This window comes from Poecilia reticulata, linkage group LG9, assembly GCF_000633615.1.
Source record: "Poecilia reticulata strain Guanapo linkage group LG9, Guppy_female_1.0+MT, whole genome shotgun sequence".
Taxonomy (NCBI): Eukaryota; Metazoa; Chordata; class Actinopteri; order Cyprinodontiformes; family Poeciliidae; genus Poecilia; species Poecilia reticulata.
In genome coordinates this window covers 13,994,985-14,007,125 of record NC_024339.1, presented here as the reverse complement: position 1 = coordinate 14,007,125, position 12,141 = coordinate 13,994,985, and the positions used below count along the sequence as shown (strand labels likewise).

Here is a 12,141-nt window from a genome sequence, read left to right as displayed (position 1 = left end):
GTGATCGTGGTCAGGTCAGGAAGAACGCTGGATATCTACTCACTCGGTGGCTTTCAAAAATCTGGCACCGTCTGCCTGCCTGAGAGCTGAATATAACTGCTGGTGARCAGGTGGAAGRCATGAGYCTGATTGTGCTCCAGCGCAGCAGCATGCAGGBGAACCAGATGAGCTTGATGAGGAGTACAGAGGAGAGAAACATAGCAGGCAGACGGGCCAGAAACATGACACCTTTAAGGAAACTTGGCAACAATAAAACACTCATAAAGACAAGTGAGGGAGACTGGAAATATCAAAATCTATAAACGTCAGCGATCATTTGAGACAAGTTCTGATTTAAAAAATAGATTGGAAGCTAAAATGATTTTCACTTTTCATTGATGTTTCCTGCAGAACAGTTGCATCACCAAAACTCATTACCAGGCAGAAAGACTTAAAAGACGCCCTTCCTACCAGTTAACATGCAAAATCTTTACCACCACCAACCATCATTCCACCAGCAAGGAGCAGGAAAGAAGGTCTAAGCAAGTCAGAGTGAACCACTTTCTACTTTAATGTATCTTGAATATTTGTATCAGTTATTGTGCCTCTTCTTGTGTAATTTCCTCAAATGCAGAGCAGAATTTTTTATTTTTTATTTTCCTGGGTGCACTTTTAAAAACCTTAAATTTTTTAAAATCCTGTAAGTTATAAATATTATACAGATGTGTGTTATTGACAATGTACATTCAAAAGTAAAAACAAACAAACATTAGATACTATCTTTAATATAGATACTTTAGCTGATGATCTGAATTTAGTCAACAAGAGTCAGAATTTCAGATTTTTCCAAAATCTTCTGTGAAGCTACAGTTTTTAATGGATTATATACTTAGCCTGTCAGTCAGTGCAACCTGATTTTATTCATTTTTTTATGTAAAGTTTTGTTTTGCATGCTTTTAATCTACAGTATGTTAACATCTATAATAGACTGATAGTAATTAACCTCCATTCCTAACCTCTCTCACAATCTACATTAAATTGTGCCATCTTTTAATAATCTTTTTGTCTTGAGCTAGCACTATATCAGTGCCTGTAAAATAATGAGAAAAAAATTAAACCTTTTGTATTTAAACATACAAAAGAATTACCAACACTCCTGCATAGGGATCTGACACTTGTGACCAAACGATTTATATGCATTTTATGACCAAAGGTATACTCTCTTCTATTTGTACTTTTCAGTCATTTCCTTGCACCTCTGAGTTATTTAATATATTCATTTTTATCGGAATAGAGAGGCTTTTTGTAAAGCCACATCTATTCAGTCACTTCACGGCCACTGCTGTGGAGGGTTCAGAGGTCATAGAAAAGTACAGAGAGCTGGATGAGTGAGAGGGCGTAAGTTCGCACACGAAGTGGAGGATTTGATATTCCCTAAGAAAACAGGAGCAGCCATTTGAGTGGAGGTCACGGACATTTCTATGCATGCCAGTGGAATAGGTGGGAGTGTTGGAGGAGAGAAGCCTCTTAAAACCAAATGAACTAAAAGCTCTTGGTCTGAATACTCTTCAGCCTGCACTCTGCCGAATGTACTTCAGCTCAAATAAAGCACTCAGGTCAGAAGAGATGAGGTTTTTTTTTTCTCCACGCTTTTAGGATAACTCTGATTCCCACTTAAATCCAACTTTAGTTCCCATTTTTTGAGTAAGAAAATTGCCTTTTTGTGTGAACTGAGAGTTGCTGAGGCATGAAATGAAATTGTAAAATGTTTAAAATTTCAGTGTACATTGTGGAGCGATCCAAAGAGAGATTAGGAAATTAGTGTAACGTGAATAAAACATGCTTTAAACCTGCCTTAGCCTATTTGTTACACCAAATAAATAGTAGACTATATTTTTTAATTAAAAACTATTTAATATGCATTTAAAGTTCAGGATGCTTCAGCTTCTTTCCCATTCTCTTAAAGCATAAAATTATGTCCTAAACCACAGATTAAAATAAAAAAAGTTATTGTGTTGCCATAAAGAATACAATAAAGTAAATACCCTTCCTTCCAAGAAAAACAATATTGTCTCCGTCGCTTCAAATGTCATGAAAATGAGTTACAGTATTAAATGCCACAACAAACCTTTCCAAACTCCAAATTATCATGCTAAAGTCCACTTTATCACATGAATTATGATTCATTAACACAAATCAAGGCTATTAGAAATTACCTTGCAGCTAGAAGGACCAGGGTTTACATGTTCTCCCCATGCATGTGTGAACTCTCTCCATGTTATTTGGGTTGCTTCCACATTTCAAAAAGTCCTAAAACTTGTGAGATACGAATGCATTCTTTGTTTTTTGTGTGCTCTGTGATGGACTGCTGACCTGTGCAAGATATATCCTGCTTTCTTTACCAAAAGACTTCTGAAGACCAGCATAAGCACCTCTGTGACCCTCTGAGGATTAGTTTGTATAGACCAGGGGTTCTTAGATCCAGGCCTTGAGGTCCAGTGTCATGTAGTTTTTAGACACGTTCCTGATCCAACATACCTGAATCAAATGGCTGAATTAGCAACTAGAGTTATGCTAATGGCTTTGTTATTTGATTCAGGTGTGTTAAAGCAGAGACACATCCAAAAGTTGGAGGATACTTGACACCAGACTACTGGTATAGAAGATAGATGTATGGAGAGTTAAAATCAGCTCAGTTGAAGTACACTTTTTATCCCACATGGTGGCAGCCTTGATCCGTGATTCTCTGAGTATTTTTCTCCAAAGCGGTCCAAGAGCGTCAAGCCACATTCCTCTCCAGTGAACAGTTCAATAAATTAAGCCAGAACGTCTTCAGTTCCATTCTTCATTAATCCCAAAGATAAATCTGATGTTGTAGTTACTTACATGAGTTTCCTCAAAAAGACAACGAAGACATAAAAAGGTGTAGCCTGGAAGAATCCCTTAATAACTGTCTTTTTTCTTTGCAATGAATCTAAATGTGTCACTGATCATTTTATAAAGTATTCTTCTTTGATATTCATTTCTAGACGTTTTCATTCAAGATGACATGAGTGGCTCTATAAACTGGATAACTTTTAGTATCATGTGCACTTTTAGGGAGGAAATAAATAAATATTTAATTTTAAGTCGTTTTTTTACATAAAAATATTTGGTATGGCAGCTACTAAACATAATTTAGTAGCTACCATACCATACCTGTTAAAATAATTGATTTATTTTAACAAAATAAAAACTTGAATAAATGTGTTTTATTATCAGCAGGTGGCGACGTAGAACGTTCCGTCCTACAATATCTACCACAGAAGAAGATTGTCTCCACTACAGCTAGCAAGCTAACAGCTGCAAAGTTAACATTTTGCCCCTTTCTGAGTTTTTAAAATGCTTTTACAGTCCGTGAGGCCGTGGTTGCTTCGATGCAGGGTATTACCGCTGCCTTGTACACGGACTTACTACGCTGACAGAGTCGCTCGGCTCGGCTCCCAACCTGATAAACATTCCTCTGAATATCAGGTAGGTTAGCCTGTTGCTAAAGCCTGCTAGCATAACTGGAGAAATAACGTTATGTTTGAGTTAAACCAGATGAGGATGAAACTCAGACTGGACAGATAGCAATAGTGTTTGCTAACACGCAAAACTACCAAAACTATATTCTATATGGTTCATAATGTATAGCAGAAACTGAATGTTATATGTCAGAAACCCTAAAAGCTATGTTTAAGAACATTATTGTTACTAAAACAATTCCCCAAATTGAATTAGGACTCGGATTTACATGAACTACATCCTTTAGATTTAATGTTTCTCAGAAAGTTAAGCAAAATGTGTTTTTTATCATTTAAAAATAGTCTGCTGAATGCATCTGTAGACATTGCTGAGGTTGCAGTTTAAATGTGTAAACGTATTAATTCTTAAGTTTTACAATGACTTTCATCTATGTTCATATAGTGACATTGAGCTTGGTGTAGAGGTACAACACTGACACTAGATGTCACTAAAATACAATTTTTCTTACTAACGTATTGCTCGAGATGTACCAGTATAAATTTTATTCTATTTTTTAATTTTCATTTTATTCTTGAATCTATGTCCTTGCTATTTCAGTTTTATTTAGGAAAAAAAGTACACATGTGTACACCACTTAAATCAGCTCCAAATTCATATGGTGGAATAACATTATTCAATATTTTCATTTGCAAAAATATGGATGCTTAGTAGTTGAATATCTTTGATGCTTTGCACTTTTTGGGCAAATTTTCTTCAATAACCAAGTGTGTAAGTAACCTCTCAATCATGACCTCTTATTGCTCCACAGTAGCACTGCGAGAGTCCTTACAAAAACAGCAAAAGACCAGCATTTCAGTCTGGCTCTTCGGTTCTTGCACTGGCTACTTGTTACTCAAAGAAAAGTTTAAAATCTCAGTAATGGTTTACAAAGCACTTGCAAGTAAAGGCCCAGACTACGTCTCTGATCTTCTTCAATTCTTTAAACCACTCAGACCTTTAATATCGTCTGAATCAAACCTACTAACCATTCAAAGAGTCAGAACAAAACATGCCGAAGCTGCCTTCGGTTTTTGTGCACCAAAAATTTGAAATAAGCTTCCTGTTTACTGCAGGAATGCTCCCACCCTAAGCTCTTTTAAAACAAGGTTAAAACACTTTTTATTTGCTGATTTGCTTTTGCCTACTTTATTTATTTTCAAATCTCTCTAACCTTAATCTGTTTGGATGTACACTGTTCTTAACTACTATGGATAAGCACTTTTAGTTTCCTTTGGCTGAAAATGCCAATGCAAATATAAATATGCTTACTTTGCCTTACGTTCACAGGAAAATTATGAGCGAATGAAAGTTTTGGTAGATCAACTGAGGGACCGGACAGAGAAAATCAAGTTGGGTGAGTACCAGGAAGAGAACACATTGTGGTGAAAATTAAGCCTTCAGATGTTCTGTGTTTGTGCATGACTTTTGTTTCACACAATGTATGGCGAAGTAGCAAGAGAGATTGGAATCACTTGCAAATTTCCTTTTTAATAAAAGAAAGAAGAAAACTTTTCGAGCATCTTGTTTTTTTATATTTTGTTTTGTTGTTTGAAATAAACATTCATTTATTCATATAAAATCAAGGATTGTAGATGACCTTCATCATTTCCATTAAAATGTTATCTTTTAACAGTCATAACTGACTAACACTGATCTTTCCCTGACCTGCTATATTTTCTATTCAGACTAATTTAATGTATGTTTCCTAGGAAACAGGAACATTTTCATCTGATCCCAAACCTTTTGTGCAGAACTGCGTTTAGTCTTCTACTAAAACCGCTTTGAGTTTAATAATAAGTTACATTTTGTCTTGGGTGCAAAAAACTAGCAACCTTAATTGACTTTTTTTTGTGTGAATTTCATTTGTTTCACTTTTATATTACAATAAAAAGAAACTTTAGAAACCTACAAAGTGCTGATTAATCTGACATGTTGTTATTACTAAAGGTGGAGGAGAAAAAGCTAGAACACTTCACACATCTCGAGGGAAGCTGTTGCCAAGAGAGCGCATAGATAGACTACTGGATCCAGGGTATTATCATCTGCCTACTAGTTCAATTTAAAATTGTTGGCTCACACGGGATTTGCACAAAGTTAATCATTTCATTTTGCTATGTTGGTTTAATTTTCTCATCTACACTGAAAAATCAGCTATGTTCAGTGTTCAGCTTCTGTTTCTTGTTTTTTGCAGGACTCCTTTTTTGGAATTTTCCCAGTTTGCAGGATATGAGTTGTATGGAAAAGAGGATGTTCCGGCCGGGGGGATGATTACTGGGATAGGACGGGTTTCAGGGTGAGTGCTGAAGCGTTTACGTAGATATTTTCCTTAATAAAAATAATGAACACAATAATTTGTTGACTGTTTAATGAAATAAGAAAAGCCCCAAGACATTGTGCAGTTTCCAAATGATTAATTTAACCAGCTTTGTTTTTTTCCTAGGGTGGAATGTGTTGTTGTTGCAAATGATGCCACCGTAAAAGGGGGAACATACTACCCAATTACAGTGAAAAAACACCTTCGTGCACAAGAAATTGCTCAGCAGAACCATTTGCCATGCATTTATTTGGGTAATTTTTCTTGATTTCAGTCAAAGCAGTTAAACAATAAAAATTTCTTATACAAAAAATGTCAAAAACACTTTTTTTTCACTATTTGGTTAAGAATTGTATGTCGTATTCTGAAAATTATTGTGCTGGTGGTGGTGACTAACAAGAGGTGCACATACATGTTTTGTTTTTTTTCTCCAAAATTTGATAGATGATCTAAATATTCAGATATTTATTGTTTGAATTCCCCCTCAGTGGATTCTGGAGGAGCCAATCTTCCCAGACAGGCCGATGTCTTTCCAGACCGCGATCACTTTGGACGCATTTTCTACAACCAGGCCAGGCTGTCTTCAGAAGGAATTGCACAGGTGAGGCTTTAAATATTGGATTTGACAAGCTAAAAATTAACAATGTTGAAATCACTGTTCTCTCTTTGTTTACCTTATTTGCATAGCCTGTTGGAAACCTACTCATTATGTTGCCATTTATGATAGTTTACAGTCTGCTGCAAGTCTTTGTATCTGCGTCTAGAGCACAGATGGATAAATTGTGACTTTTCTTTATGTTGTTCTGAAGGAAACATGATTTTTCTTGCAATACAGTTTTGAAGTAACAACATATATCTATGTAAAAACAGAAGAACAAACAAGGCGGCATGTTTTTTTTTCTCCAAAACAGCAGCACTAACTCAGCAATAGCTTTTCAGTTATTGAATTCAGCTCTTTTCACCAAATCCATTAAAGAGAAACATTGAATGTTTGAGTCACCGTTCTGAATGGTCACTCATCAACAGACTCTACAACCGTTTCAGATTTCACTTTTCATTCTCGGAATTTTGTTTTTCATCCCCTAATGATACTTTCAAGACTCTTTTTTTTTCTGTCACGTAAGTTTAAAATATGTTCTCACAAGATTTTTTTCATGCTCTTAGAAACGGTTTTTATAAAAGAAATATATTTTTTAGATTTGCATAGAAAGGCAGTGATTTTGCTTTCTTTGCTGGCTTTTTATAAATCTTTTCAAAAGAGAAAAATGTGGATAAAAAAAATATTAATCACAGTTACACATTATCAGCTTTTTTTTCTTTTTTATATTTTTTGCCTGCTGAAAGTTAAGTGTGTGAAAAATTATGCACATTTGTCATTAAACTTTGGAAGACTAAGAGTTTGATGTAAAAAGTTGAGCCAAAAGCTGTGAAATCAGAATTGTTTTTGGAAGACATTACTTTTCCAGTGAGAGTTTAAAACCAAAGCAATGTGTTGTGGAACATTTTTGTGATGTATCACATTTTAATAACGCACCAGTAAGTGAAACTTTCATAGAGAATAATAATGCCACAGTCGACAATTTTTCAATGGGGGTATTTTTTTTTTATTGTACTTCAAATAAGCTGGAAGGGCTGTTTCTGTATTAGAAATGCTTCGGTGAAGATTTAACTTCCTATTTCTTTTTAGATTGCTGTCGTGATGGGCTCGTGCACGGCTGGAGGAGCATATGTTCCAGCAATGGCAGACGAGAGCATCATTGTGCAAAAGCAAGGAACAATTTTTCTCGGAGGACCTCCTCTGGTTGGAAAATTTTTCATTTCCTTTCTGTTTTGCAAACATGAGATGAACTATGTGAATTGTTGCATCCTCTCACTGCATTACATTTGATTTTGTAATTCCCACACCAGCTGGACAGAATGATTGAGCAGCTTTTGCATTTGCAAAACTGGAACTAGCGAGAGTTTGCGCAATTGGTTTAATTTACCAGGAAAAAAAAGATATGTGCAGCAAAAACGTTCTGCATAGCCATGCTGGTTGGCTTCTTTTAGTGAAATATATTGCATGTATTTAGAATAAAGATTCCCATAATAACACATTTATAGATTACGCCATTACATTTTACTTCACCACATTTCTTGGGCTTTAGCATCTCATGCACCAGAAATATACATTAGGTTGTCTTATTAAGTGCAGTTAGTCTATTCAATTGGACAAATGTATTATTAATATATAGAGTGTGACTGCATGACATTTGAAATGAAATATCCTTTAAATTATTGCTTCCAAGAGATCCATTGCTGCTCTGGACTCACTGGTACAAATTGATGCATGTTCCATACAAAATGTCCCGTTTTAGCAGACTGATATGAAATGAGCAACATGTCAAAGGCAGGCAATGGTGAAGGAGAGAAATGTCCAGGAACCAAAAAATTCAGTTATAAATGAATGCCACAGGCGCATAAGAGACATCGTCATTGGAGAGTTGTTCAACTGACTTATAAAGCAAAAATCATAGGAGATGGCAAAGGTGGGGAACACATTTCTTTTTTCCAGAATGTAGAGAAGTAGAGGGCATGTTGGAGTTGATAGAACAGTATAAAGGTACACTCTACTGCATTCATCTAAGTTTAACAAAGACTTTTGGGGCGTTTCCGGAGTAAGATGGAGTAGAGACGGATATTTCAGAGCTCCTGCAGGTTTACTAACATTCGTTCTAAATTCCACAATTGCTACTAATTGCAACCTTAATTGGGTTATCAAAGGTTCTGGACCATAAAGAGCTCTGTTTCAGTGGACATTTCTTGATAAATGGCGGATAAACTTCGTAAATTCAAGTACGACGGTAATACGGCGAAGCTAACTGCTAACACCAGAGCCACGAGGCAGCGTGCACCTGAGGACGAAGACCCACAACCCAAGAGCTCTAGCATGAGTGAGGAGATGAGAGCCGATATCCTATCCTCTATTCGCGGGGAAATCTCTAAAATCATAAGGGAGGAAATGAGGAGTGTGCTGTCTGAAGAGTTCACTACTCTCAGAGCTGACATACAAGCTGTGAGGGCCGAGATAGCTAGCAATGCCGCTGCTATCCGCGCAGACATTACCTCAATTGAAACGGACATGGAAGATGTGAAAGGCGGATTGTCTACATGGTCTGATGAGGTAAACACGTTGCAATCCACCGTTATTGAACTTCAGAGCGAGCTGGTTAAGATGCGGGACAAATGTGAGGACATGGAGGGGAGGATGAGGCGCGGAAATATCCGTATAGTTGGCGTTGCGGAGCAGCCTAACTCCGCCGATCCTAAAGAGGTTTCTAAAATTATTAAAGAGGTGCTCCAGATGGACCGGGAGGTAAAAGTCGATCGTTCACACCGGACAGCTGCTTTGACGAAACCGGGAGGTGGAGAAAGACCTCGTGTGATCATCGCCAAGCTGCACTATGATGGAGACGCCGCTGATATCCTGAGGAGAGCCAGAGACAAAGCCCCGCTGATCTACCAGGGTAAAAGAATCGCCATCTTCCCGGATTACACCACCAGTGTGGCCAAGGCGCGCGCGGCCTTCTCCGAGGTACGGAAAGCTTTACGGGGACGGAGCGATGTCCGCTTCGGATTACTTTACCCAGCAAGACTCAAAATCACATACAAAGAGGACAGCAAGGAGTTTCGGGATCCTGTGAAGGCCATGGACTACATACGGAAGACCATCCCGGCTACAATATCTGGGTCTGAATAGTAAGGAAAATGTTAAATGCTAAATTGGCACGACTAGTTCCAGTAGTCTTCAATTTCGAAATAATGTGCCTTTAGTTGCTTAAGCCCTAAATGTGATTTTGTTAAGCAATGTTACCTCTCCAAACTGGCAGGTATATGTTAGTACGTGACTGTTACTTCTAACCTTGTTAAATCACTACGACATAATTTGCCTTGATTAGGTTGTATTATTATCATTAGCAGATTCTTTGTTACATTGTGGTTACTGTACATATACTTATGTTCTCCTGCGGGAGCCTGAGCTTCCATACTTTTATCTTCTCTTTCTGTCGATTTTTTGTTATATTTTTTATTATTATTTTTATTTAGTTTTTTTTTTTTTTTTTTTGTACACATCCAGTTCTCTTCTGGTTGTGTTTGTTGCTGCTTTTATAGTGGCTAGGGACTTAAACCCACTTCCTTGCATTATATTAGCAATGCAAACTTTTATTTGTGTTTTTTGCRTTTTGATCCTTCTGTTCCCGGAGGATCTTATTGCAACTAAAAAAGCAGAGCATCTGAATCTTAGTTTTGTAAATAGTGTACAGCAAAGCCTTACTTCCTCTCTGTTCTTTTCTACTTATCGGTTCTTACATTGTMTTGTGATCAGCATGCATGTTACTCAAATGTTTGGATCCATCCATCATTCGGCCGTCACTGCCTCCAATACAATGTTACCATATATATTTTAAATTAAAATAGTTATGAGTACTCTAACTGTAACAAGTTATAATGTCAGGGGCTTGCATAGTCCTATTAAAAGAAAGAAAATTTTACTGCAACTCAGACAATCAAAATGTCAGGTAGCACTACTACAAGAAACGCACTTATCTGATTTGGAACATTCAAAATTAAATAAGTCTTGGGCTGATAAAGTTTACTACTCGTCACATTGTTCTGGTAGGAAAAGGGGGGTGGCTGTACTGATCCATAGGCAGACCAATTTCACGGAAACGTTAGTATATAAGGACAAGGAGGGTAGGTTTATACTGGTAAACGGGATAATTGATGGAACAGCAGTTTCCTTTGTAAACGTATATGCTCCTAATGAAGATGTTCCAGGATTTATTAAGTCAGTCTTCAATATGATTGCTGAATACAGCTCTGGGCTACTGATTGTGGGAGGTGATTTTAATTGTGTGATGTCTAACATAGACAGGCAACCAACCTCTCAGTCTCGCATATCTAAGATGGGCAAAATACTTAAAACTCTATCGGTGGAGGCTGGATTGGTGGATGTWTGGCGGTCCAAATTCCCAAAGGAGAGAGATTTTACATTCTATTCAAGCCGTCATGCCTCTTACTCACGAATAGATTATTTCTTTACTGCGAAGGCCGAATTACACAGGATTGAGGATATTRGGATATTGCCCATTACAATTTCTGATCATGCACCTGTTACTGTCAAGTGGAATATAGGTCTGACACCATCGTTTAAACAATGGAGACTTAATGCCTCTCTCCTTAATGACAAGGAATTTGTTGCATTTGTCAAATCAGACCTTAAAACTTATTTAGACATAAACAACACGCCGGAAACATCKCCTATAATGTTGTGGGACTGTGCAAAGGCCTATCTAAGAGGCAGCATCATCTCCTACACGACTGCAAAAAAAAGACAAAAGGCAGCCAAACAGAAATATTTAGAAGATAGAATCCAGGAACTGGAACTTCAACATAAAAAGTCTAGGGCATCCAGAACTCTGAATGATTTGAATATAACACGCAGGGAACTCCAAGATTTATTGTTAGAAAAGATAGAAGGTAACGTTCGTTTTGCCAAACAACGGTACTATGAAAATGGAAATAGAGCGAGCAGACTTTTGGCCTTCCGACTTAAAAAACAACAGTCCTCAAATGTTATTCAGAAGCTGAAATCGGGCCATAAATCAATTTCAAAACCAAAAGATATTGCTGAAACATTTGCAGAATTTTACAAGGTCCTATACCAGGACTCTGACACTTGCTCTGATGAGAGTAAGATAGCAGACTATTTACAAAACATAAATATTTCTGAGTTATCTGAGACTGTAGCTAAACAATTAGATATGCCAATTCAAGAAGATGAAATTAAAAACGTGGTCTCATCCCTTAAAAATAATAAGTCTCCAGGCCCTGATGGTTTCATAAATGAATTTTATAGGTGTTTCATAGACGAAGTTAGCCCTCTTTTATTGGATGCATACCGCTTTTCTTTAGAAAATAAGAAAATGGCGCCTTCTTGGTCTGATGCCACAATAGTTGTGTTACATAAAGAAGGTAAGGATCCCACTGACTGTGGGTCATATAGACCATTATTGATGCTTAATGGAGATGTTCGCATTCTAACTAGTATTCTGGCAAGATGTTTAAATGCCATAGTAACTCAAATCATACATCCAGATCAAACTGGGTTTATTGTCGGGAGGYATTATGGAAATAATCTGCGGCGCTTATTGAATATCTTGTCACACCGAAAAGAACATAAAGATATGACAGCTGTGATTTCTTTAGATGCCCAAAAGGCTTTTGATCGCGTGTCATGGAAATACCTTACTCAAGCCTTA

The 12,141-nt window shown here is 37.1% G+C and overlaps 1 protein-coding gene across 1 annotated transcript in view; it reads left to right on the top strand.

Annotated features, from left to right (window-relative positions):
• Nucleotides 1–3,274: 3,274 nt before the first annotated feature.
• mccc2 (methylcrotonyl-CoA carboxylase subunit 2) overlaps nucleotides 3,275–12,141 on the top strand; it is a 27,253-nt gene continuing 18,386 nt past the window's right edge. The window contains exons 1-7 of the mRNA XM_008418054.2: nucleotides 3,275–3,492; nucleotides 4,813–4,879; nucleotides 5,473–5,557; nucleotides 5,717–5,818; nucleotides 5,966–6,093; nucleotides 6,328–6,440; nucleotides 7,527–7,640. Of these exons, the coding sequence (XP_008416276.1) occupies nucleotides 3,361–3,492; nucleotides 4,813–4,879; nucleotides 5,473–5,557; nucleotides 5,717–5,818; nucleotides 5,966–6,093; nucleotides 6,328–6,440; nucleotides 7,527–7,640 (741 nt within the window). The 5' untranslated portion in view covers nucleotides 3,275–3,360. The remainder of the gene's footprint in view (nucleotides 3,493–4,812; nucleotides 4,880–5,472; nucleotides 5,558–5,716; nucleotides 5,819–5,965; nucleotides 6,094–6,327; nucleotides 6,441–7,526; nucleotides 7,641–12,141) is intronic.